Source organism: Phyllostomus discolor, chromosome 7 (assembly GCF_004126475.2).
Source record: "Phyllostomus discolor isolate MPI-MPIP mPhyDis1 chromosome 7, mPhyDis1.pri.v3, whole genome shotgun sequence".
NCBI lineage: Eukaryota > Metazoa > Chordata > Mammalia > Chiroptera > Phyllostomidae > Phyllostomus > Phyllostomus discolor.
Genome location: NC_040909.2, coordinates 137,068,743 through 137,095,688, shown reverse-complemented (window position 1 = coordinate 137,095,688; position 26,946 = coordinate 137,068,743). Strand labels below are relative to the sequence as shown.

Below are 26,946 nucleotides of genomic sequence, written 5' to 3'. Positions count from 1 at the left end.
TCCCGTAGGCGACTGGCGGGCTGTGGGCCACTCCGGTGCAGAGCTAGTGGGGCGCAGGGGTGGGAGCATGGCCCCCGGGGCCAGCCTGTCCCCTCGGTCGAGTGGCTGAACCCGGACACGACAAGAACAGCGAGGTGCCTGCTGCCGGGGTTCACTGTGGGACACGGAAGGACGGTGGCCCTGAGGGGCCTGGCGCTCTGCCCGGCGCCCCTGGGCGGGGAGGTCGTCTTTGTCGCTAATGCGCCAGCCCGGACCCAGGGCTCCTAGGTGGAAGCGTGGTCCGTCTGAGACCCAGCATCCTGGACCCCACTCACTCTGGGGAGCCTTCCGTGGCCTCGGCCCGCCTGCCAGTGAGAGGCTGCACCGGAGGGCAGTGTTAGCCCTGGCCATGTGGGGCGTTCTGGTTCTCGTGTCGCCACTGGGAGGTGGGCTGGGCTGGCACGAGGGCTGGGGGGCCTGGGGAGAGTGTGGGTGTGGCCCTGGACCCCCTAGCCCCGCAGGCTCCTGAACGGGAATGAAGTGTCTCGGCGTGCTGCCCGCGGAGTGACCGGGACGGGGGTCAGACCCTGCCGGAGCCAGGCCGCAGTGGAAACGGAGGATATTAATGATAACTTTGCTGCCTCCTCCATCTGGGGCTTTTTAGCGGACAGTTTCACGTTTACAGAGATTTATTTTCATCATAATAGCATGGCGCGTGTGCTGTGGGAAAGTGCCAAAAATAAAGCGATGTGGGAAGGAAGGGCAAACGACCGCGGTCCCTGCCCGGACTCGGCGGCGGCGTGTTTCCACTCTCTCCTCTGAGCCCTGGTCGTGGGGGCCCCACTCACGCACGGAGCGCCTGCCTGCCTGCCGGCCTGCCTGCCACGGCGCGGCGTCACCCACGCCCTCCGGCAGCACGGCTCTCACCAGCAGGCGCGGGACCCGGGACCCGCGGACCAGACGGCTGAGCGGTGTGGCCGGGGAGCGGTGGCGGGCAGCCCGGTCCCTCAGACTCGCCCGTCTCACCTGTCGGACCCGCGTCTCCACTCCCAGTGTCTTCACTGGCGTCAGCGCGGAAGGACTTTTGGCCACATCATCGTCCACGTCATTTTAACGGCCGTGTGACGTCCCGCTGTACGACGTCACCAGAGTAGTCCGAGAGGTCTCTCCCGGCTGCTGCCTTCCAGAGTGCAGCTCTTAGCCCAGACTCCCGGAAGGAGAACCGCGGTGTCGAAGGTGGGCGGGAGCGCGGCGAAGCCCCTTGTGGTCTCAGCCGTGGAGTGGCCTCCCGGACGAGCCGTCCGGCTGAGCCTCCTCGCGGAGGGCGAGGCCACTGGTCGTGCCCCACACCGCGGTCTGCAGCAGCGGGCCCTGCATCCTCGCACCTCCGACGAGAGAGCTTGCCTGGACTGTGCGTGATTGTCACCGGTGGGCACACGGTCGCCAGCCACATAAGACCATTTTCATTCCTTTGTTTAGCACAAGGAGAAGAGAGCGCACTGGACAGCCTTTTGCAAAAGCCTTGTTCCCAGCAGAACAATGAACTTGAGTGGCAGGCTGGAGAAGCAGGAAGCCAGTCGCCGTTTGTCGGGGCCTGGGTGGTGCACACGGTGCTCGTGAGTTCCAGGGTGTGTCACCCCGAACTTCTCGTCCCCTTGTCGCGTGTCTGCTGCTACGTTAATGTTAATGAGGCCGTTAAAATGCATGAAGACATCAGGGCGCAGGGGCACGTGCCTCTCTCCTCGCCCGTCTCCCTCTGCCTCTGCCTCAGGGCCCCTCGTCCCCGCGAGCACGGGCGCCGGCTTCCGCCGGAGAGGACTCCAAGGCACGAGTTCGCTCTGAATGCTTTTCCTCCTCAGAGGAGCTTCGCTGTCCAATGTCAGGTTTTTAGAGCCTGTCTTCCTTTACGCTCTCCTCTCCGGGAGGACTGCCCTGGGCCGGCCCGTCCTGAAAACGCGTGGCTCCGGTGGCTGCTGGGTCTGTGCAGACGACCTGTGGCTTTCCCGTGGGCGGGGGGGGGGGGAGACGCAGAGTTGCAGAACGGGGGGCCGAGCGCTTCGTCCTTCTGCTGGTGACACCCTCCCCCTGGGAAGCCTCTCCCGCTGTCACGCGGCCCAGGCCGGTTTTGAGGACGTGCGCCGGGCTGGGCCCGAGCAGGCGGAGGTGAGGCTGGGGCGCCCGTGGCCCCAGGCGAGGCGGAGCTGCCACCAGACACAGCCGCGGATTCCGGGGGGCCAGGCCGCGGTCCTCGTGGGGCTCCTGTGCTAGGCCCGGCGTCTGTCCACTCGGAGGATGGGGGAGCCAGGGGTGCACGACCGGGGCGGGGGGGGGGAGGCAGCTGCACCCGCTCCCGTCTGGTCACTTTTCCACCACTGTCGGACCTTCCGCGGACCGCCTCACATTTGTGGAGGTCTACTTCCCTTACAGTAGAACAGGGAGCACATGTGTGACCATCTCTCCTGAACCCGGATAGAAAAGTCAGTGGGGGGACTTCACGAAGGAGTGCTCTCTGGTTCGCCAGTGCCCTGCAGAGGAGCCACGTGCATTTTCGGGGGCACTGACCTCACTCTTCGCCTCGACGGGGACGGGCCGGGCGCTGAGAAGAGAGCAGAGGCCGGGCAGCCTTGGGGGCCAGCACTTGCGCGCCGAGGAGGCCGACAGCTGGAGTCCCAGAGGCGGGCGGGGAGGGGAGGGGAGTGGGGGGGGCTGGCAGAGGCAGCGACAGGTGGCCCGTGTCGTGGGGGGGCGGCGGGCCCGCCAGCTGCGGCGGCGGTTGGGCACAGATGGCACGGGTGGCTCGGTCCCGGCGGTGACCTGGCTGGGTGTGGGGGGTTGCCCTCTGAGTCACTCCGGTCCCACCTGCGGGGCCAGCAGGCTGCCTTCCTGGAGGAAGTGGCTTTCCTGGCTGGCGGCCAAGGAGAGTGCAGGGTTTGCAACCACGGACACAGTGGATCTGTCACCACACCTCTCCCACAGCGCCGACGGGAGGACCCCCCAGAGACGAGGGTGGGGGAGCACCTCAGACTCCAGAGCGCTGCTCAGAAACGCTCCGTTTGGTGCTGGGGCCGGGCGTACAGAGCCCGTGGGGCTCGGGCTGCAGCACTGGGAATCACGCAGTCCGGCTTTAGGGGCTCGGGATTGGCGGCGGGAGGGGTTTCCCAGCTGGTTTTGCATCTGCATGAAGACGATGCAGGGTGCTGGGACAGGGCAGGCCCGCAGGGGCCTGCATGTGGGGCCGAGGGCTCGCCCTTGGAAGCCTCGTCCCTGACACTCTGTGTGCCTGACTGCACGGGCGCCCCCCCCCCCCCCATCCCCAGGCTGGGCGGCCCGGGCCTCCCCTGGGCTGGGCTGACCCCGACGAGCAGGGACGTCGGGAGGCGGCACTTGGAGGTGCAGCAGCTCTGACCGGATGAGAGCGACACCTTCCGGTTGTCACAGGTGACGGGCCCTTTGTTGCTTGTCATTGGGAAGGGGCCCCGGGGAGCGGTCCTGGGTGCTTCGGCTCAGGGGAACCCACGATGGACTTCCGCAGACGGCACTGCCGTGCTTTGGGCTCCCCCTCGGCACCGGCCCCTCCCGGGCCCTCTGGTCCCCACCGCATGGTGCGGGCGGGTGCTGCCTCGCCTCTCGGGGGCTTCGTGGGTGAAGGAACTTGCCATGTTCCCAGGCCTGGTGGGGGCAGGACCAGGGTCCACACCTGCTCAGCCCGGCCAAAGCCCGAGCACGGCCCTGCCGTGCCTCCTTGCCTCCCCCGAGCCCGCCTTGCTCCTCGCGGACGGAGGACGCCCGCGGGGCTGGCCGGGAGAACAGGGGATGAAGCTGTGTGTGACGACATCTGTCAGAGCTTGTCTGTGTAATGAGCGTGAGGGCAGCTTCCGTGCCCGCCCCCAGGGCGCGTCGGGGGGCTCGGGGCTTGTCTGGGCTATGCCCTGTGGTGCGCTGTTGGAAGGCACACGCACACAGGTTATCCGAGTTCACGGAGTGACGCCCACTCCTCAGTGTCGCGTGTGTGGACACGGCCCAGAGGCACACGGGGGCCGTTTCAGACCTCTCTGGGGAGTCTGGGCTCGCCCATGTCCACCGAGCAGCCCTGCCCCGGCTGGTCCACGCGATGACACCATCCTAACGCTTTGGGAGAGCAGACCGGGGCCGTGAGTGGTCCACGGCCCGGGTCCCGTGGGCACCGAGGTCCGACTCGGCTCCGCACCAGCGCTGCACGGGGCGGCGGGGTGCAGAGCAGCGGGCCCGAGCTCCGCGCTGCACGATGCCCGAGGTCTGCTGTGCCGCCGGCGCTCTGCAGCAGCGCCCGGGACCGCGGCTGCAGGGAGGGGGCGGCTGCTCCCCCTGCAGAGGCCTCGCTGTGCCCAGGGCGCGGGGCCGGAAGCCCGTTCTGTTCGTGCTGGGCCTGGGCGCTGCGTGGCCAGCCGGCCGGCGCCTCTCCGAGAGTAATTCTTTCAACGTTATTCTAACACCTTGTTTTCCCCTTCGTGTGTTTTATCCTCAAGGTGTTGTGGGCGCCAGAGAAATTCAAGGGTGAATTACTTAACACAGCAGCACAGATTAAATAACGACATCCACGGTGACAGGGGAGAGGGAGGCCCGTGCATGATTCAGGCGGTGAACTACGCGCCCGTTCGGTCCACGAGGCGGAGCCGCGCCGCTGTGCCGAGTGAGGCGGCGCGAGGCCGGGCCGGGCGGGGGGGCGGCAGCGGGGGCAAGCGTCCTGAGCGGTGCCGCTGGCGGTAAACTCATTAGGCCTGGCTGCTGCCTGCGAAATACAAATGGACTAATTAAGCTGTTTTGATTTAAGAATTTCGTAATACAGGTGAGCACCCACTCTCCTTTTATCCGTCGGCCTGATTTCATTAGGAGGTCGGCTGAGTTTGGATTGTTCTTTGGGTGAGGAACATTAATGACGGGCATGTCTTTGATAGCGGGAGTCATGTAATTCATCACGGCATGACACTCCCCAGCGAAAGTCTCCTCCAAGTGCAAAAGCTCCTGTCACTGGGGCACCTGCTCAGGAGCCGCTGCCTTAACGTGCGGTGACCGCAGCGTCCCTTACAGTCCCGCCGGGGGCGGGGTGGTCTCCTCCCGGTCGAGCTCGGGGCCTGGGACCGCGGAGCCGCCTGCCCTCGCTCTGTCCCCTCTGGGGCCACCGTTTCTGGCGGTGACTTTCTCAAGGAGAACTTCCCTTTCACCTGCGTTCCGGAGCCCGCGGGTCTGGCCCAGCCCACACCAGTCCCGTTCAGCTCGCCGCCCCTCCCCCCCCACGCGCGGCACCACCGCCCCCGCCGCCGAGGACGCCCCCTCCGCAGCCTGCTGCCCTGGGCCCGGCCTCTCACAGCGTCGGAAACGGCCCTGTCCACGCCCGCACCCCCAGTCGGCCCGTCCCCTGCGCGGCTTGTCCCGGTCCCGGGAGCCAGGGGCCTACCCCGTCTGCTCCCGGGCACCACAGGGCGGCCTCACTGCTTCTGAACCCCTGCAGGGCTCCAGGGCCCGGCTTCCTGTCCGGTTTGGGTCGCTCAGGGGTGTCATGTGCCTGGGCCTGCCAGACCGGCTGCACCGGGGTCTCAGGCCGGGGGCAGGAATGTCTGTGTGCTCTCCCGGGCATTTCAGGTGACTTGGGGGGTGTCGGGGGGGGGGCAGGGAAGGAGAGCGGCCCTGGGGCCTGCCTGCCTCTCTGGGTGTAGTGGGGGCACCGAGGTTTCTGAGAGCTTCTCCGGGAAGAGGCCCACTTCAGCCACAGCAGAGTGATTGGTGACGCGCTGGTCCTGCTGTGAGCCACTGGAGAATGGGAGAAACGACTTAAATAATAGTTGTCAGATAACGGGGGGGAAATGAAAGCCCAGCGCAGCGCCGTGACCGCTTGGAGAGGAGAGACAAGCCCCCAGGGGGCAGGCGCGCGGGCAGGGTGTGGCGGCGGCACAGGGCTGGGGGAATAGGCCAGAGCCCAGGAGGGCTGGTGGCTGGACTCGCCCGAGGGAAGGAGGGGCTCGCAACGAGCGTGCCCTGGAAGCTGCCAGGGGTCCCCTCGAGCTCGCCGCCGGGTCCTGCGCCGGTCACACGGAGGCAGCACCCCTGCCGGCCCGCAGAAGCAGCGGAGAGCAGGGGCTGCGGCACGAGGAAGAGTCAGCCGATGGACGCTGACGCTGGAGAGACCCCGCCAGTTGTTGGAACTGGGCTCTGAGAGGTCACGAGAAGTGTGAGCAGGATGGGGACTGGAATGGGAGGAAAAGCACACAAGGGGACCCTCGTCGCTGTCCCAGGACGGGGCTGACCCCTGTGCCCGGCGACCGCCGGTCAGTAGTTGCAGACGGCTGAGTGCTCCCGGCAATGCAGAGGGCCGAGCCGCGCGCGGCACACTCAGAGCCGTGGGCGGACCAGAACCCAGCAGGCTGAGCCGCTGGAGCCGGACACTGAGTGATTCCGTGCCTGTGGACTCAGAGCAGGCCAGCTCGTCCGTGATGACCGAGGGCCGGCGTCCGTGTCCCCGGGGCCGGGCCTGTGGGTGCACCACATGGGGGCGGGCCCGTCGTCACCCGGCCTCTGTCGCCGGCCTCTCCCGTCTGTCACTCTGCGGGGCTGGCTGGGAGCCCACGTGGAAGGACACGCAGCTCCCCGAGCAGGGCGTCCTGAGCGGAGCTTGTCGTCCTGTCCGAACGCCGTTCCGTTCGCCAGAAAAAGTCTTCCCCACACTGTCGACCTCCCCCTGCCAGCCTCGGTGGTGGCCCGCCGCTGCCCACAGCTCTGCCCCAGGAGGGCCCTCCCTGCCTGGTGTGTCTTTGTGAGGCTGCTTCTCCCACCCCGTGGGTCACCTGGGGCTCCAGGCCCCGTGTTTCCATCTCCATGTTGGTACCCACCTCGGGCCCAGCCCGGCCTGGAGGAGCCCCGTGAGCCCACGAGGCTGCGTGAACAGGTGCACGCACCAGGGTCCGGGAAGCTCCCCCAGAGCCGGCCAGGCGGACCAGCCTATGGTGGTGAGGGCTGCGTTCTGACGCCGGGAGCGTGTGAAGGACTGAGGCTCCCTTCTAGGTCAGGGAGTGGACACCAAGTCCCGTGCCTGGCCAGCGGGAGGGCACTGGGAGCTGGTTGTCCCAGTGACGCCACGGTGCCGCTCTCACCCCGCACCTCAGTATTGAAGACTCGGAGCAGGGGCTGGGGAACGGAAATGAATTTTCTCTCCTCAGTGACTGATTTCAATCTCAGCTCATTTACGGGCTGCCCCAGGAACCGCAAAGCCCAGCGGGGGCAGCATCCCAGAGGTCGGGGCAGAGTGCCCTGCAGGCTGTCGGGCGGGCCCAGAGTGCCCGGTGTGCGGTGCGCTCGGGAACAGAAAAGCTGGCGTGCAGGGCCACCCCCTGCGCGTGGGTGTGGCTGCTCCGGGAGGTGGCCCGCCCGCCTGCCACCTCCACGCCCACCGCCTGCAGCTTGCCATCGCTTCCCCAGAGTCGGCTTGGGTCGCCTTACCTACGCGTCCTGGGCTCTCATCCGGGGCGAGGCCCTGCAGACCCACCCCGGCTCTGCCGGCTCTTGCGTGGTGCGCTTCTGCTGGGTCCGGGTCCAGTCCAGAACCTCACAGCACAGCTGGCCCTTGGGCCCTGGGGCGGGCAGCGGGGATGGGCGGGCCGCCGTGGAGCGCAGAGGGCAGGGAGCTGGGCCCCTCGCTCAGACTGGTCTGGGCCGGAGGAGGGGCCGGCGGGCGGTTTCCCCGCACGCGGGACGGGGACTCGGGAGGGTTTCCTGTGAGGACGGTGGCCCTCGCCCGCCATGCAGTGGGCTCTCCGCAGAGGTGGGTGGAGCCCCTTCTTCCGCAGTTCCCGGTGGGGGCGTGGACTCCCGGGGGTGCGCCCACCGCCCCGACACCGCACAGCCCCCACCCTCCTCCCTGGATGTGCTCTCCTCTTCCAGGTTGCTGAGCACCTGGGGAGAAGGTGCAATTGGGAGACCTCCGTTCGCCTCCTCGGCCACGGAGACATGGTCTGGGGGCTGTGCGGGGGCATGGCCACCTTCGTCTTCCTGCTCGGTGGCAGGCCTGACAGAAGACGCCGGGGCTCGCGGTGGGCTGTCTCTGCCCGGAAGCAGACCATCCGTTCCGTGTGTCTTCCACGGGCCCCGTTAAAGAACAGGAGCCCGCCGGCGGCACAAGTGACCTTTGCAGAGCCACTTTCTCAGGCAAATTGGCGACACTGATGTGGAGCGCATTGATTTCCTGTTTGGCTCCGGAAGGGCACGTTTACTTTAACTCAGGCGCACGGGGCCTCACGCCGGCGGGCGGGCCGGGGCCAGCAGCCCCGCGTCCCGGGTGTGAGCCACGGCCCCGCCCTTCTGGCGTGGTGTGGGCTTGGGGGTCTGCCTGCCCCAGTCTTGGCTTCCATGTCTGCACGGTGCGAGCTGGGGGTGGTCTGGGGGACTCTGGTTAGTGTGGAACAGAGGGGAACACAGACGAGGGTGGGGACTCCATCCCCCACCCCGTGTCTAGTGTGTGACCGGAGCTGCAGGGCCACCTTCCTTCAGGCGACCGGGAGCCCTGCCCGCCCCCCCCCCCCCCCCCCCCCCCCCCGGTCCTGCTGTCACTGGCGTTGTGGCGCCGGGTCAGTCACTTCCACTCCGGGAGCCTCAGGCTCCTCCCCTGGGAATGAGCCTCTTTCCTGGCCTCCATGCGCCTGTGGTGCAGGGTCAGTGACAAGAGCCCAGGGAGGAGCTGCTCTGTGAGCAGGGGTGTGGGGACCCCGGCCGCGCCTACGGGGGGTGCAGAGCTGAGCGGGGTCTGCTGGAAAGAGTGCACTCGGGCATCCGACAGGCTGCACCCGGGCCCGAGCCACTGTCGCTCTCTGTCGGGTTTGGTGTTTGGGCAGTGCCGGTCTCACAGAAGGAACTCGGGCCTTCTCCCCCTCCTCCGTTTTCCGAGGGTGTGCTGCGTAAAACTGGCGTGCCCCCTGACGGGAAGGTTGGGTACGGTTCAGCGGGGAGGGCGCGTCCGAGCTTCCGGGGGCATTTTCAGCAATGAGTTCCGCGTCTTCAGTTGCCACGGGGACTCTCCAGGGTTTCTTGTTCTTCTCGGCTCCATGGGTAACGTGTCCGTTCTACCCAAGTTGTTGAATCTGTTGGCGCTAAATTGTTTACAATATTACTCCTTTACTTTCCTCCTTATGTGTATAGAATCTGTGCCGAAAGACACTCACTTTCATTGTTGGTATTGACAATTAGTTTCTCTCTCTTTTTCCCTTGATGGGCCTAAACGAGAGGACTGTCCCTTTTATTGGTACTTTTTAAAAAGATTTTATTTATTCATTTTAGAGGGAGGGAGAGAGAGAGACAGAGAGAGAGAGAGAGACATCAATGTGCGGTTGCTGGGGGCCGTGGCCTGCAACCCAGGCATGTGCCCTGACTGGGAATCGAACCTGCGATGCTTTGGTTCACAGCCCAAGCTCAATCCACTGCGCTACACCAGCCAGGGCTCTTATTGGTACTTTTAAGAGCGAGGTTTTAGTTTAATTGGATCTCTCTGCCTTGTGTCCGTTTTCACTTTACTAACAGCCCGGCCCTGCCTTCCCAGCCGGCTCCTGCCCAGCGGGTGCAGACGTCCCTTCTGCCCCTCGTGCCTGTGGCCTGTGACACACCTCTGTGACCGACCACGGTGTGTCTCAGGTGTCTCTGGGCTCGTGTCTCAGGGGGACTGGAGCCCCTCAAGGCGGTGCCGTGTCTCCCGCCACAGTCCCTTGCCACGCAGCGGACGCCCGTCCGGGGCTGGCGAGGGAACGGACGGGCGGAGGGCGGAGTGCCGTCCTGAGCGGCGTGCACAAACGGCAGGAGGGCGGTCCGCACAGCCGTGCAGCGTTAGCGCCGTCCCCGCCCCGGGCGTGCGGCTTCCTGGGTCCGGGCTGGGCCTGCCGCCCGCCCGCTCTGAGCCTCGTCTGGGGGACGGGGCTTTCCTCGTGGGGCTCCCAAGGGCGTCAGAGTCCCTGTGTGTGTAGGCCACTTAGCAGAGCATCGGGCACTTAGCAGGTGCTCAGTAAAAGGGGGCCGTTGAAAGACCACGCATTCTAGGGCGAACGATCAGTCGTGTGCCTGGAAGACAAACATGTCTCTCTCCGGTTCCTCGCCCGTCAGTGACCTCTGTGCCAGCCTGTCCTCGAAGCCGGGGCTGCGGCGCCCCAGGAGGGACAGCCCCTCGGCAGAGTGGGCGCGGCTCCCGGTGCGTCGTCTGGTGACCGAGAGGCACTCGGACATCCCGTGTCGCTGCCTCACCAGCCCAGTCTGCGTTTCATGGAAACACTGATTTATGCGGCCGAGAAGGCCTTTTTAATCAAGGAAGAAAGGCAGTCACACTCAATGATTTCACAAAAACCCTTTCTGTGCTTGATTTTCACAAATTAGACACACAGCTTCTCTATAATTATATCTTTCCCTTGATTCTCTCGGAGCGAAGAAACAGCCAATTCCAAGAAAACAGAGAGAGAGCATTTCTCCTTTGTTACGTGGGACTTCGAAGTTACCTGCCTCGGCGTGTTTGTTGCTCAGTTCCCCAGAGATTTCTACTACATCCCTCTCCAGAGGGGACTTTTGAGATTATTACTCTGAAAAGACAGACAGAAAAGCCAGTGTGACATTTTTCGTGGCTGAGCAGGTCCCAGCTCTGCAGGGCCGTCACCAGGTACCTGCCTCCTTGGCCAGCACACCTGCAGTTTGGGGCCGCTGCTCCGTCCGTGCTGGGGGCGGGGCTGGCCCCCTTGTTTGTTTGTTTGTTTGCTACTTCGCCCAGACACTCGCTCGCTCAGTGCTCTCTGAGTTTTCTGAGACCAGGGGCCACGCCTCGTTCATCTCGTGCTGAGGCAGAGCCTGGCTCTCGGGAAGTGTGCACACGAGTGCGAGGCCGGGGGAGTCAGTGAGAGGCGCCTGGGTTCCAAAAGGCTGAGAGTGGCTGGCACGCAGGCGGGGGGTGGCAGGAGGGCTGGGGTCACGGGGGCGAGACTGGCAGCTCTGCCAGCGGGGTTGTCTTCAGCCTCACGGGTCGCTGTGAGCCCGCCTGTGGCGGGAACGCCGGCCAGCTCCGGCTCGGGGAGCGCTCACGCCCTCCTTTCCCTCCTCGCAGACCCTGGAGGCGGTCCTGAGTTTCCAGTACTCCGGAGGCCCGGGCCACGCGGAGGGCTACTACAGGAGCCTGTCCCTGGGGCTGCACGTGGAGGTGGAGCCGTCCGTGCTCTTCACCCGGGGCAGCACTCTGCCGGCGACCAGGTGAGCGGCCCGTCCCCGTGGTCCTTGCGCCTTCCAGAGGCCGGCGGCGCTGGGAGTCCGGCCCCGGGGCTCCCCTCGGTCCCGCCTGCCGCTGGATCTGCACCTTCCTGCCAAGTCACTCCTACTTCCTGGGGCAGGTCCTTGGTGGACACACGGGTGGGGGTGGGCGAGTGGGTGTGCCGCCCTCCAGCGGGCTGCCACGGCCCGGTGAGCCCTGCCCTGTGCTGTCCGTGGTCGCCACTATGCAGGACACGGCTCGCTCTGGCCCCGAGCCTGGTCGCTGCCCCGCCACCGGCCTGTGCTGGGGGCGTCTGGAAGAGTCCAGCAGCTTGTCCTACTATGTGCCCTCTGGCGCCCTGGTAAGAGGTGTGCACGGGGCCAGGCTGTTCCTCGTCTCAGCTGACCCTGCGTCAGGGAGCTGCTGGCTCCTGCAGCACCGGGCGGCCTCTGCCCGGGAGCCCTTCCTGCCCACGGCCCTCTCCCCCGCTGCCTTCGCCAGACCCTGCCCTCCCTTGGGGAGAGGGAGGTCGGCGGCGTGTCTGCTTCAGAGCAGAAGCGGCCAGAGGTACGGAGGAGTTTTTCTGTCGGGGGCGGAAGGACAGTTTCCCATGGATGGGGCGCCGGCCCACCCATGGGATCCTCTGCGGCTCCCCTCCCGGCCCAGGGGCCCACCAGCGTTGGGAAGCAGGTCCCGACCTCCCCCGAGCGCAGCCCGGGGTCGCTGTGTGTGGCGGGGGTGTTGGGGCAGCAGTGCCGACACGCACACCCCCACCTGGGGCCTCCCGCCGGGAGAGGACAACACGCCACCCCCCCCCCCCCACCCCGCGCCACCCCCCACACTCTGTTCCCCAGAGCGGTGCCGGTGCCATGTTAACATTGACATAAAACTCCTTTAAAAGTGACATGGCCCCAAATAATGAGTGCAGTTTCGGTTTATAGGAAAGACTATTTGTCTTCCCCCAAACCGGAGAGCGGTTTGAGCGAGAATTAATGGCTTAGCGGGGCCCTTCAGCATCCCATTCCATCACCTGCTGCCTCCGGCGGCCCAGAGTGACCATCTTTCTGGCTGGGGCCGGCCTCTGTTCAGACTCCGTGGGAAGCACGGCCCCCGGGGAGGCCCGGCCGGGACCGCTGCCAGTGCTTGGCTCTCGAAGTGACTCAGGCCTCCCTGCGCGTCACCTCCTCCGCGTCCCCAGCCGGGCTGCGCGCCTCCTCACACCCTTACCTCCTGCCATTGCCACCCCTCAGACGGTCCTGGGATGCAGCCCTGGCTGTCCCTGAGCTGGGTGGCTGCCCCCCTTGCTCTCTGGCTGTCGCACCTCGGCCCCTGCAGCTCCGAATGATGATTCCAGACGGGACGAGTGCCGACCTGCGCGGGCGCGGATGCGCACTCGGAGGAGCCGCTGGTTCGCCGGCGGGCTGCTTGGCTCCCCCTCGCCCCACCTGTTGACCTCTCTCTGCTCCTTTCCCCCTGCTCTGGGGCTGAGGTTAGACGCCCTCTGGTCCTCCCTCTCCGTCCCTGCGAAGTCTCGTCCAGCCCAGGTCCTCTGACATGTCTGCTGGTGGCTCTGTGCAGCCACTGCACTCTGGAGCCTGCTGCCGGCGTGCCTGCCTCGTGCCGTCTGGCGCAGAGCCCTCCCTGGCGCTCCGGAGAGAGCCCCGCGCGGCCCTGGCCCGTGTGGCTCAGCCCCGCGTGCCCTGGTTCCTCCGTCGCTGCTGCTGCGGGACACGCCCCGCAGCATCCCGAGGCCACGCCGGGAGAGCCTGCCCAGTGCGCCCTCCCACACAGCGAGACCTGTCCCTTCCTTCCGCTGTCTTTCCTTCACCTGCCCTTCTGGAAAATGTCGGTTGACCACCGGTGATCCGTGATGCCATTTTTGTAAAAGTTTCCTAAACGTGACAAGGCAGAGTGGGCTGGTCCTTCTGTGGGCTCCCCTGTAACTCCCTGCGCTTCTAATAAGGCCCTCGCCAGCCATGGCCCTTCCTGGCAGTGTCACAGACCAAACAAGGGGGGCCTGGGACGATACACTATTACTGAAAGAAGCCCCCCAGGTCCGTTATGTCCGCCGCCAGAGGAAAGACGTCTCTCAATGCCAGAGATTTGTGAAAAGGAAAGGAAAATTTATTTAATGCTATACAAACTTAAAGTAGGGACCTAATGTCTTCACCAAAAATCCTAAAGTCCCTTAAAGCACCCACAAACAGACACAGTCCTTCCTTCCTTCCCCCTTTGCCCAGTCCAGAGTACTGTATCTCCTAAAGCTGCGGGGGTCCCCACTCTGGCAAAGGCACATGGTCCTCTCTCCCCGGACCACGGGAGTCCCCACTCTGCCAGAGCCGCGTGGTTCTCCCTCTCAGGGCTGCGGGAGTCTCCACTCCATCAAGGCCGCGTGGTTCTTTCCCTCAGGGCTGTGAGAGCCTTCACTCTGCTAAAGCTGTGGGGTTCTCTCTTGCAGGGCTGCGCATGGTTCTCCCCCCTCAAATGGCTGCCGCGTCTCGGGTTTAAATCCCAGCGCCAATCTTCCTCTGCAGCCCCATTTCCGGCTCCTCTCACAATTGGCTCCAGCTGCCAGATTCTGGGCAGGTGTGGCCGTGTGGTGTGGAGCCAATGATCTCCAGGCTCTTCTGGATCTTATTACAGATCCCTATTTGAGGCTCCCCTCTTGGCTGCACCCTGTTACAATCCCTCCTTTCAGATTTGCACCCACTTTATAATCTTATAAAGGACAATGGACGAAGGTCTCATCTTGTAACTGCTTCCGGCTGCAAATGGACATTGTCCTACCCACCCATGGGTCAGGGGTGCCTGAAAGGGGGTGGGGGATGCAGCATGGAGGGAGTCCTTCCTGTAAGGGGAAGGACCTCACAGAATCCTGGCCAGTTGGCTGTCACCAGGAAGTCTCAGGCTACCAAGCCAAAGACTGGCATTACTGGACCGTTGGCATCCTGGTCATATTCTGGAGGTGACAGATTTGGAAAAAGTTGGAAGGCACAATTAAATCATAACCACTAAAAGACAAAGGCAAGGGCTTAGGTAAGGAATGGCTTATTAGGAGGAAGGTGTACAAGGCACGCTACACCTATCCGAAACTCTTGTGGCCCACTCTACTTCACTCGGGCCGAGGGGAATATGTTAGGATTTCCCTCCTTTCAGATGTCTGGGCCCTTTTCTGTCCAAGCCATCAAGACAGAAATGGGAAATCAGTTCTAAAGTGAAGCCCACAGACCGCCCAAACCATTCACCAACCCAACCACTTAGTTCAGCCAAACCATTGAGTCTCAGCGGGCGATGATGAAAATGGGCTCCTTAAGTGAGGCCTGTATTACCGTCAGTCACTCAGGTAATGAGGTTCTAGGTATATGCCCTACAAAAACAGAAGAACACACAGGTTAATTTACACAAAAATTCCCAAGCCAGTCTCTGTGCCTGTGAGACTGTCTTTGGGGAAGACATCTTGTTACAAGGCCCTTGCTACAATGATATTTACCAGTGGCAATTTGACAGATCCTTTGTGCCTGTAAATTGAAAACCAAAATTTTTTTAAAAGATTTTATTTATTTATTTTTAGAGAGGGAAGGGGGGGAGAAAGAGAGAGAGAAACATCAATGTGCGGTTGCTAGGGGCCGTGGCCCACAACCCAGGCATGTACCCTGACTGGGAATCGAACCTGCGACACTTTGGTTTGCAGCCCGAGCTCAATCCACTGAGCTACGCCAGCCAGGGCTTGAAAACCAAATTTTCAAGACAGTTGCGCCATTTCTGATGTTCAATACTGAGTATTGTATTTTCCTCAAATCATAATTTTTCTCCTTAAGATCACCCTCACTGTTATTACAGGGACTACTTTGAGTCCTGCTTTTAATTTTGACTGTTCATTTGCATAAACACACCAAGAGCAGCCTGGATCACTTGTGATCCTTGAGTCTACTTTGCTGGAACTCACACAGGCAGCCCTTAGATTGACTTCTCAGTCTGCCTCCCCTTGGGGCACAGAAGCAGAGCCACACACCTGCCATCTGGCTTCGCCTGTACCAGTTGTTTCACTCAGATCCTTGAGGCTTCCATTGTGCTTACAGGTTCCCTTTGGCCATCTTTCAGGAAAGCAACCTTCGTTCCTTCCCTGGAAAAGACTGCCATGAACCACACAACCAACCAAAGTACCAGGCTTTTCTCGTGGGCTTACGATAGCTTCGCAAGTCAGTCCTAGTTCCTCAGGGCTTTCTGGTGACGACCAGAACCCACACATGCCTCCTTCAGGCGTGACATTCCAGTCAAAGTCTTGGTTAACAAAACCACTATTAACGACTGGTCTTATTGGTTTTATGCAAAGAAACCTTATATTATCGCTTACTCCTTCAGAATGCCAAATTCTGGAGGGATCAGGTAGGGAGAAAAATACAAAGCGTGAAGGAAAATCCTTTTCCTTGTGATATCCACCAGGCTTCTCAAAACTTTCCTACAGAGTGTGAAGTTTCAACCTTCCCTGGAATCCTCAATGTCCTTTTCAGAGCAGATACAGAGCGAAATCCAAAACACAGAGTTCCAGAACAATACACAGGTAGAAGCATTCTCTTGCACCAATGCGTCCACTGGTGCCTCACAGAGACATGCTCCTTCAGGTCCGGTCTCTTGGCAGAGACATGCCCCCTTTGCCTCTGGCTGAAGCACTCGTCAGCCCCAAATGACCCTTCCTGGGTCCCAAGTGGCAAAGGCATCCTCCCCAACCGGTTACAGGTGACCTTTCCTAGGTCTTCAGGTACAGGTTTCTGATCAGAAACAAAACCAATATGAGAAATTTGCTCTTTTTCCATGAAACCAGAAAACAAGGAGTTCAGGTTTCCTCTACTCTAGGTTTAAAACTTTCACCACCTTTACACACAATTTTTGCATCCAGATTTAACCATCCTTCTTTTAGCCCTGGTTCCTTTCCCCTTTCGCGATGGGGGCACTCGTTCCTCCAGTGCCCCTCCTCCTTGCAATAGGCACATTGATTACGGCCTAGTGCGCCTTTCTTCTCCGTAGGGCCCCTTTTGCCTCTGGCAGGGTGGCGGGCACCCACTGAGTTTCCTTTTTCGGCCCTAGGGCCCCACTTCTTTTGGTTTCCCTGGGCTAACTCCAAAAACACTGTGGCCTGTTTTGCCTTCCCTGCTTCCCGGGCATTGCAAACTTTAAAGGCTATGTCCACTAGCTGGGAGGAGCTTATTCCCACTACTCCATCTACACGCTGAAGTTTGTTCCTGATATCTGGAGCGCTCTGCCCAATAAAAGTCATGTTTACCATTCTCACGTTCTCTGGTGCCTCTGGATCAACATCAGTGTATTTCCTATATGCCTGATAGATCCTCTCTAGAAATTCAGAAGGATCCTCATCTGGCTTCTGCTGGAGAGTCTGTATCATATTCAGACTCCTCTGCTTGGGCACTCCTTTCCCAAGTCCTTCCAATATGCACTTTCTATAGTGTCTTAAAGAGGTTAAGCCATCTCTGCTATTCGGGTCCCACTTAGGGTCTACCCGAGGCATTGCCTCCACTGGGTTAAGAATCCCCTCGGTGTCCTCATCACGGAGACGCTGGGACTCCTGATCAGCCCTACTTAGAACCAAACGTCTTTCATCTGCTGTGAGCAAAATGTCCAGGAGGGCCTGTATGTCTGCCCAGTTTGGGTGGTGAGTGGCAAAAATAGAGGCAGTAAGATCTGCCACCTTCTGAGCATCACTCCTATATGAGGGATTGGCATCCCTCCAGTTCAGCAAGTCAGAAGTGGAGAACGGAGTATGAGCCCAATAGTAACCAGTGGGCTGGCCTTCTCCATTTATTCCGCCTGTCGGGTATGGCCTCAAAGGGTACTGGCTGGCTACACCTCTGGAGGCTCCCCAGGTACAGGAGGTGCCCTGGCGAGTTCTGGAGGGTGAGACACATTGCTCAGCAGGTGGAGGCGGAGCAGCTGGCTTTATGGGAGGGAGGAGACAGTACTGAGGTCACTCCCACGGCCTGTGCAGGGGGAGGTACCCCAGCAGTACCTGCCCCTGCAGGTAGTTCTCATGCTGTGTGAGGCTGGAGGTGTGGAAACCTCCACCAGCTGTGAAGGTGGTGCCCTCTCGGAGGCCCCTCCTACCTGCGGAGGGTGGTGCCCCAAGGCCTCGCCCTGCAGAGGGGGCCAGGCCCCTCCCACCTGCAAAGGGTGGTGCCCCGCGGAGACGCCCCCCACCCACAGGGGGCTGGACGGAGGCAAAGCACAGGCACCTCCCACCTGCTGGGGCACTGGGACTCCAGAGCCGACCCCCCACCCATTGGGGCTGGGGTGCCCCACAGGCAGGCGGTGCACAGGCCCCTCCCACCTGTGAAGGGGGCGGCAGAACGCAGGATGCGCCCGCCTGTAAAGACGGCGCCGGCCAGCCGGTTCTGGTTTCGAGGGCCAATGGGTCCCCTCCATATGCTTGCGGGGATGGCTAAAGGAGCCAACTCGCAGATCTGTGGTGGAGACTTCTCCCACCTGCAAGGGCTGGGGAGTGGTGGCCCCCACCTCTTGAGGAGGTCATGGCACCACTGGAGTTCCCCCTGCCTGCGAGCCCCCATTCCCTGGGTTCAGAGCATTAATGAGACTTATCTCCTCCTTCTCTCTCCCTTCCTGTGTTCCACTATCAGGGAGGGGTTCTGAGACCACTTTTCCCTTCTGGACCATCACACGCTTCTCTGTCTCTGGCACAAAGCTCTTGTGCAATAGTATAAATGCTTTGAGATAATATAACTCTTCCGATAGTTCATACCGCCTGCAATACTGTTTCAATCTAGCAGTGATGCAGTAACTCAAAGAACCATTCACTGGCCATCTCAGCTCATCACCCAAAACATAAGTAGGCCACACCGGGTTACAATCATAAACCGTTAACTGCTTAGTCAAGGGAATCTTGTATGTCGACTTAGCACAGTAGTTCTCCCAATCCCTTAGGATTCTACCCAATGGACTCCACTTAGGGACTGGCTCAGGACTACTCTTACAGTTCCCACAAAGCAAGCAAAAGTTCAAACAAAGCAAGCAAAGGTTACAGAGGGCGTAAAGACCAGGTATTTCCAGATCCATTATCCAAAATTCCCGCTCCATTATTAAAAAAAAAAAAAAAAGCACTGAGAAAACAAGTTTTCAACCAAAACACTTTCACGTCTCTGCTCTCCTCCGTTTCGTTCCCTTTTCACCTTTCCAGGCGTGATAGGCGGCCAATGCGCTCAGGAGGAGTGCGGAGAAATTAAGTCTCACTCTCTCGCACCTGAGGGGGTCGGTCTGCCACGGACAATTATCGTCCCATCTGGGTCGCCCAAAACTGTTACAGAACAAACAAGGGGGGCCTGGGACGATATACTATTACTGAAAGAAGCCCCCAGGTCCGTCATGTCCGCTGCCAGAGGAAAGACGTCTCTCAATGCCAGAGATTTGTGAAAAGGAAAGGAAACATTTATTTAATGCTGTACAAACTTAAAGTAGGGACCTAATGTCTTCACCAAAAATCCTAAAGTCCCTTAAAGCACCCACAAACAGACACAGTCCTTCCTTCCTTCCCCCTTTGCCCAGTCCAGAGTACCATATCTCCTAAAGCTGCGGGGGTCCCTACTCTGGCAAAGGCACATGGTCCTCTCTCCCCGGACCACAGGAGTCCCCACTCTGCCAGAGCCGCGTGGTTCTCCCTCTCAGGGCTGCAGGAGTCCCCACTCTGCCAGAGCCACGTGGTTCTCCCTCTCAGGGTTGTGGGAGTCTTCACTCTGCTAAAGCTGTGGGGTTCTCTCTTGCAGGGCTGCACATGGTTCTCCCCGCAATGGCTGCCGCGTCTCGGGTTTAAATCCCAGCGCCAATCTTCCTCTGCAGCCCCATTTCCGGCTCCTCTCACAATTGGCTACAGCTGCCAGATTCTGGGCAGGTGTGGCCCTGTGGCGTGGAGCCAATGATCTCCAGGCTCTTCTGGATCTTATTACAGATCCCTATTTGAGGCTCCCCTCTTGGCTGCACCCTGTTACAGCAGCACCCCCAGAGCTTCAGGGCTGTGCGGGGCTCGTGTGGGGCTCTGAGCCGGCCGGGGGGTGGTCCTCCTGCTCCCTCGACCCGGGCCAAGCGCCCCGGCAGAGCCACTGCCACGGGGAAACATGGGCCCACACGAGGAGTGGCGAGGCCAGGAAGCACCCGTTGGGGAACGCACACCGGAGACCCCGTCCCCTGTGCTGCGTCTCTGTAACAGACTGTCGACTGTTTGAAGAAAAAATGACACATTTAGTTTTGTAGTGCATGTCAGGTGCAGAAGTAAAATATGTAACACAAATGTAACACGAAGAAACGAGAAAAGGAGGGGGAAATGGAAGTTTCAATGCAAAATGTTACGTTATTTGTGGTCAGAATGTGATAAGTTAAAGGTGCGCATTGTAAACCCTTGAGCAAGACTTCAGGTGTGGGAAATGAGCCGGAAGAAATAAAACGGAACACCAGCAAATACTCAGTTCAGAAGAGGGGACTTGTTGGCAGGAGATGAGGCTGGAAGAACCCAGGACACGTGGTCAAGTAGAGCGCACGTAGCAGCCCTACTTGCTGGCTGCTGCGGCTCAGTGGATTGAGCACCAGCCTGTGAACCTAAGGGTCCGCAGTTCGATTCCCAGTGAGGGCATGTGCCTGTGTTTTGGGTCAGGTCCCCAGTAGGGGGCGCACGAGAGGCAGCCAAACATTGATATTTGTCTCCCTCTCTTTCTCCCTCCTTCCCCTCTGTCTAAAAATAAGTAATAAATAAAAATCTTTAAAAAAAAAACCCGTAACCCGCCATGCTACCCTGCCACGCCAGGAAGCCCTCTGCGTGTCAGTGGCCCACCAGGCGCGCCTCAAAGAGGAGTGTGCAAGAAAGTGGCATCCAGATGTTGAGATGTGCACAGATCAAAGGCCAGACGATGGGGAAGAGGTGCGCCGTGCAAACACGGGCCACCAGGAAGCCGGCACAGGCACGTCGGTGCCGCACGGGCTGACTTTCGGAGGGGAGGGGTGGGGAGGGTGGTTTGCAGTGACAGAAGGGACAAGCCGCCGGGGGCACCTCACAGCGTTAAACACAGACGCACGCCACAGCGTAGCTTCCGAGTGAGACTGACCTCCGAGGGGCCGACGGAGAGAAGGGAGAGGTCACGGTTAGACATTTCCACACCCGCCTCTCAGTGTTGGAACGAGAAAGCCGAAGGTCAGACGGAGCACTTGTCCCCATCCGAGTCTGGGGTGGGTGGAAGTCGACAGGCTGTTTTTTAAAACGTCATTTCAACATGGACAGCCTTCGCCAGTGGAGTAGGCGCCTGTGTCTTCAGGGACGCTGGAGGCCCCGCGACTCAGCGTGGCCCTGGTGGCACCAGAAGCCCGTTTGGGTTCTTGTTCTAGTTTGTCTCCGCCTTGGACAGGGTCAAGCGCCCTGGCCTCCTTAGACCTGCAGAAAGCTCTGCATCCTGAGACTGGCCACTAGGTCTTTCTGCAGCAGACGGAACGAGAAACTAGACAGGCTTAGAGAGTTCTAGAAGACCGCGCCGATCTGGCCACAGGAGCACGCGGCCGTGGCTGCCTGTGTTGCCTGCTGGGCGGCCCCAGGAGGCCCGCAGACACGGCCTGACCGCAGGCTGGCGGGGGGAGGGAGAGGTTTTTGGGTAGACCCCGTCCTTGTCGCGGGGGTGTCCTGGACGCACTGCGGCAGCGTCAGCGTGGGGCCGTTAGAGGGACCACATTGCCGGCATGGTGACACGCTCTGCCCTTTCCTGTCCTCACGTGCACGTCCCAACAGCCCCCTGGGGGTTCTGCCCGGCCCTCTCACCTTCCCCACCGGAGCCCCCAGTAATGCCATGGGCTGCGTGTTCCGGTCTTCACCAGGGATGGAGTCCCAGCGGCCCACGGGGCACCAGCTCAGGAGCACGCCGGTGACACACAGCGGTGGGCTCCCTCTCCCCCCCCCGGTGCCCACAGCGGGCACCTCGCAGGTGTCCGTGTGCCGGGCGGGCTCACGGATACACCTCCCGATTCCCGGTGGAGCGTGTAGTGCTACCCACCACCTCGAGGAAGCCGTGCGTGCACCGAGGAAGCCGTGCGTGCACCGCGCTCTCTGCCTGGGGGGCGCCTCCTTCCCGGCAGCCCCCTGCTCTTCTCCAGGTTCTCCCCTGCCTCTGGGCCCTGGCCACTCCGCCCCCCACCCCCCAACCCCCCCGGCAGGTGGCTCTGCCCTTCAAGGGCTTGCCGTGTTCCAGATCTCCCAGGAAGCTTTGCTGGGCTTCCCCATGCTTCGGAAGAGCCCAGCGTGAGCGGGGGTTAGTGTCCACTCCGTGCTCAACGGAGAGCAACTCGAAAGAGCGTCGTCCGCGCGGTGTGGGATGGTGCAGAGTGAGGATGCGGGTGGGTGCCACTGCCATGCGGGGAAGGAGACCCTCTTACGACTGACAGGAGGCGAAGACCCTCCAGCACCTCCCGTGCGGAAGCCCCGGGGCCGACGCCCCACACGCGTGCGGCAGGAGGACGGGGCGCAGGGGGCCGGCCGGGGGCCGGCTGGGGGCCGAGGTCCGTCCTGGCGGCTGGCCGCGAGAACACCGGCAGCCGACACTCCCCCTCCTGCTCCGGAGGGCCACGTCCCTTCTCCTCCTCTGGGGAGTGTCCCTCCACCTCCCTCTTCGGATGGAAGATTGGGCTGTGATTAAAGATTTCATGAAGTTATGACAGAGGCAGAATAGATCGTCCTTGAAAGCTCGTTTTTCCGTGAGCTGAGGGAAGAGGCCTCTCACAGGCAGCTCCCAGCTAACGAACATTTCCTAGTGCTGAGCCTCTGGGGGAGAGGCCCCCCCCCCTCCCCGCAAGGAACCCAGAAGCAGCCGGTGCGAACCCGCCCCCCGAAGACCAGTGTCGGACAGCACGCGGCAGCGTGTGCGCACGAGCTCCGACGCCGCTGCTCCGCCCCTGCCCGGGGCCAGGCTTTGCCCCCTGCAGTCGAGGAGATGGAGGAGGGGGCTCAGGCGGGGGCGAGGGGCCCTCCTCCGTGTCTCCTGCAGCCCGGAGGAGGAGGAGGAGGAGGAGGGGGGGGGGGAGTGCGAGAGCCCACGCAGACACGCTCACCAGCAGCTGTGGCCCGCTTGTCCCCGGACTCGGGCCCGCACCTGGCCCAGGGCCTGTGAAATCCGGCGAACGTTGGCTGACGGGTGGTGACAGGGACGTGGCGCTTGTCAAGTGGCACCACAGCCCAGGGCCTTCCTGCCGGCTGCCGCGCTTACGTGCCAGGTGTTCTGTCCTCACACCTGCGAGGAGGTGTGGAGGGCTTGAGGCGCCTTCCCCTGGTCGCCGGGTTTGCACGGGGCACCGAGGGTCTGTGAGCACGCGGCCCGGGACCGGGGGCCTCCGCACGCCCACCCGTCAGTGCGCTCAGCTTTGTCCGGGGCGGGTCTCGCTCCTCTGTTGGGCCAGGAGCACTTGACACGCGTGATAAACCGCGCTCCCGACACCCTCAGGTCGTGGGCAGTCTCCGGGGAAGAGAAAAATGCAGAGTCTGTCTGCCCTCTGGGGCTGTCAGAAGACCCTGACCTGGCCTTTGCCTCTCCCACACAGCACCCGCCAGTGCCACCTGCTCCTGGACGCCTTCAACTCCACGGAGCGCGAGCTGACAGTCAGCGCCCGGGGCGGCGAGGAGCTGACCCTGCACGCGGGCGAGTGCCAGCGGTAAGTGTCCCCACGTCCCCGTGTGCCCTGCTTGCTGTCAGCAGGCACCGCGTGTCCGCTGCTCTCTGTGATGGGGGCGTCTCACCGGACGCCTCTCTCTCTCTCTCTGGTACCTGAGCCGGCGCGCTGGCCCCAGTCGGGCCCTCCAGGGTGGGGCAGGGTTTGGGAGCCTCGTAGCAGCGGCCTCTGGTGGCCGACCCGCCGTCTGCCCTGGGACTTGTGCTGGGGCAGGGAACGTGCGGGGCGTGCGGGCGTCCCTGAGCCGCAGCAGCTCCTGGGGGCGCGGGTCAGCGCTGTGTGGCTTCCTCCCGGCTTCCTCCCACAAGGAGCTTCTAAACCAGCAGGAGGCCCTCGAGGGAGGGGGGCTGTCGCCGCCTGACGGACGGCTCCGCGGGGACTCTGACAGGCTCCTTACGTGCTGAGGGCTCTGCAGCTGTGACCCAGATGGGGGACGGCTGTGGCCCCAGACCCTGGGCTGTGGTGGTGTGGGACTGGCCCCTGAGCGGCTCCGTCTGAGTTGCACTGGTTTCTTTATCCGCTGTGCACAGCGAGGCTGGCACTGTGCCTGGGAGCGGCCGTGCTGTGAAGTCACCAGACGGCGGCTGCGGAACCACAACCCCTCGGGTTCCGTGGTGGCGTGGTGGCTCTGAGGTTTGGGCGCAGCCGCTCGTTGACCGACCGCCCCGTCCTGCGCCCCGCGCCGCTCCGGAGACGTCGTTGCGCAGTGTGGTGGGCACAGCCCTGCCTGCGCCCTTTGCCAGGGACGGCCACCGAAAAGCACGCCGTGCCTTCACAGTGGTGTCCATCGGTCATCATGTTTTTAAGACAGCCGCTTTAAATTCTGACCACTAGAGCTAATGAGAATTCTCGGTGTCACCGAGCACCTGCTGGTCACAGACTTACACAGAGGAACTTGGCTGCCACCTCAGTGCTCCTCGCTGTTCCCCGTCGCACCCCCAGCCGTGTCCGTCTCCCGCGGGCGCGGTGCCTGCCCTTCCGAGGCGTCGCCTCAGCGGCTGTGGGAGAGGCCGGGGGAAGATGGCCCGGGGTCCGCCCTGCAGGGAGCCTCCGACGTCCTGGACGGCAGCAGCGTGCCCACGGGGTGTGGGCTCGGCCACAGAGGCCCTGCGAGTCGACTGGGCGCCGCACAGGGGCGGGACTGCAGCGGCGCTGGTGCCCACAGACACACAGAGGAGGACCCGGAGGACAGCTGCACCCACCCCGCCCAGCGGCGGGCGCCTGGACCCAGCGAGGACGCGCCGCGCCTGGAGGGCGGTGGGCGGTGGGGGCGGCACTGGAGGCTCACCGTGAGACCGACCGGAGCACCCTTTCTGCGCCCGTGCGTGGGGACACGTGTTTTCCTTTCTCGGGGGCAGTGCCCGGTGGTGGGACTGTGGGGTCCGTGCGCGTCTGTCCCGGAGGCCGCCAGCCCTCCTCCGGCGGCCGCACCCCCTCAGGTCCTGCCAGCTCGGTGACAGCCTCCTCTGAGCTGTCGCCGGCACTCGCGCAGTCAGACGCCGTCTCGGCAGGCGTCCTGCCGGGTGCGTTTCTGTGGGGACTTGGACCCGGGTTTCCTCGGTGACCGCTGAGGCTGACCGTCTCCTCCTGCCTCCGTGGCCCCGCCGTGGGCCCTCTCCCGGGGAGGGGCAGGGCCGCGATGCCCCCACTGAGTTCTGCGCATTCCCCGTGGGGTCCGGGGCCGCGTCCTCTGTCTGAGCTCCGTGTGGGGAAGACCGCCTGCGGCTCGCTTCCGCGGGTCCCAGGTTTTCCGTGTGGACGCGGCCGGGCGCTCAGGGCACGCCCCCCCCCCCCCCCCATCCTCGCCTCCTCCGTCCAGGTTCACTCGGCGCCTCCGTCCCACCGCGCTGCCGGGGCCTCATGGGGGGGGGGGGGCGCTTCTTCTTCAAACGTTATTATATTTTTAAGTTATAAAATGTCCTTTTGCCTTTTAAAATATTTTTGGTTGTATATTCCTATTTTTGTTTTGTTCTTCCCACTTCTATTTTTTTTTTTAGCTCGCAGGGAGCCTGGCTCCGGCGGCCGCCCTGAAGCCTTCGCCCGGCAGCCGCGGCCTCGGGACGCCTCCGGGCCGGAGCCGCCGCTTTCTGCGAGGCAAAGGCCGGGTCGGTGTCCTTTGTTCCGCCTTCCGCACGGCAGGTGTCAGACGCTGTGTCTGGGCGTTGGGAGTGTTGCTTTCTGTGGACTCCGACGCTGAGCGTGACTTTCTGCACGCCTCGGCAGGACTCTGAGGGTTTGATCCGGCAGGCAGTCTGACCGTGAACTCCGCCTCCCTCCTCGGTGGAGGTCGAGGCCTTGGCCCCTCCAGCTCAGGTTCCCACGCCCCTGCCCCCCGGTTCTGGTCTGCCCAGTTGTGACCTACTAAGCTGTGCCAGCCCTGGCCGGTAGCCTCTGGCAGGTTCCGTGGGGCGGTGCTTCCGCGGCAGCCGGCTTCAGCTCCCGGCGCGGCGTCATGGCGTACGGTGTGGGGAGGAGGGGCACACAGTCGGCGCCTGTGAGCGGTACACACTGGCCCCTGTGCACCCTGGGTCGGCCCCACCCCGTGTCACTTGGGCCAGGCTGAGGGGCGGGTGCCTGGGGTTCAAGCCTCAGGCCAGCTCTCCGCGTCCGTGCTGTGCGGGCTGATCTGGGGCGCAGGGCCTGCGGGTGAGCCCCGCAGGTGGGGCCTGCAGGTGGAGGGGCCCAGGCAGCGGGAGGGGCTCCGGGGACCTGCCCGGGGCGTTGGTGTGTCCCGTGTGCTCCGGGTTCCCTCTGCTCCCCGCGGCCGGGCCCAGCGCAGGGTGTGCGTGGTGGGCGGGGGAAGCAAGGCCCACCGCCACCGCCACTGTCGGCACGTGCACCCGGGGCTCAGCCTGTGGCCGGGGCATCCCCAGCCGCATGACCGCACTCCGGGGTGGTCCTCGTCTCCAGAAAGGACAAGAAAAGGCCCCAGGCAGCCGCCAGTTGACCCGGATGGCACGGGTTGGAAGGGTGCCCAGGTCTCCACGTCTCCGTGGCCCCGAGCGTGCCTGCACCAGCCGCCTGGGCTCTGGGCTGGGGGCGCCCCTCCCCAAGCCTGGCACACGCCTGTCCGTGGTTTGCAAGGGGAGTCCGAGCGCTTCCCACCCTTGTTTGCTTTTCTCGTTTAATTTAGGGAATGCGGAGTTTAGTTCAGAATCGATGGAATGTGTAATTAGACGGAATAGCACTTTTTTACTAATGGCGTCTGCTTCAGCATGATTGAGGCGTTTTATGAACAGGATGGGGCGGTCCACCGCCTCGGAGCCAGCCGGCTCCCCCCGGGAGGGTGGTGCTGCAGCGCTGCCCACAGCTTCCGGGGGCCGCTCAGTTCGGCCAGTGTTTCCTGCAGCACCTGCCCCGTGCCGGACAGCGTGCCGGGTGCCAGGAAGGTGCAGGCAGACAGGGTGCGTGCCTGGCCGTCAGCGAGCTCTCTGTCCGCCGGGGAGCAGTCTGCCCGCAGTGCTGATGCTGGGTCTGTGCTTCCCCAGCGGTGGTGCGCGGGAGGTGGTCAGGAGGGGAGCTGAGGCGGGGGAGGGGGCGTGAGGCGGGGGACGCGGTGAGCGGAGTGCTGGTGTTTGCGTCCTGGGCGAGCAGGCACGGCGTGCTCGCGTGACGTCTCCGCGATGCCGGTGGAGGCGGCCCTGGGACGCCCTGGCAGGGCCCGGACCACAGAGGTGTGGGTGGATCAGCACCGCTCAGAGAGGACTCAGAGAAACCCGCCCTGAGCCACCTCGCGGTGCCAGGCCGAGAGCGGAGGCGGGCGCCTCGCTGCAGTCTGGAGGACAGCACCGCCGTCCTCTGGACAGACCTCAGGTCTCCAGGGTCTTCCGGGCGCCACCACGCCCTCCTCACCCAGGCCCCGCCCTCCTCACCCAGGCCACCACGCCCTCCTCACCCAGGCCCCGCCCAGCTCCAGTGGTTCAGCACCTTGGCCAGCGCCACCCTCCCCAACTCTCACTCCAGAATCCAAGGCTGCTGCCCTCTGCTCCAGCCTTCCCGCCCCACCCCTGTCCTCC

At 62.8% G+C, this 26,946-nt stretch overlaps 1 protein-coding gene across 2 annotated transcripts in view; it reads left to right on the top strand.

The window, feature by feature from the left end:
* TRAPPC9 (trafficking protein particle complex 9) overlaps nucleotides 1–26,946 on the top strand; it is a 154,136-nt gene that overhangs the window by 83,386 nt on the left and 43,804 nt on the right. For both annotated transcript variants that reach the window (XM_028533660.2, XM_028533659.2), the window contains 2 exons: nucleotides 11,075–11,217; nucleotides 22,802–22,912. In XM_028533660.2, the coding sequence (XP_028389461.1) occupies nucleotides 11,075–11,217; nucleotides 22,802–22,912 (254 nt within the window). The remainder of the gene's footprint in view (nucleotides 1–11,074; nucleotides 11,218–22,801; nucleotides 22,913–26,946) is intronic.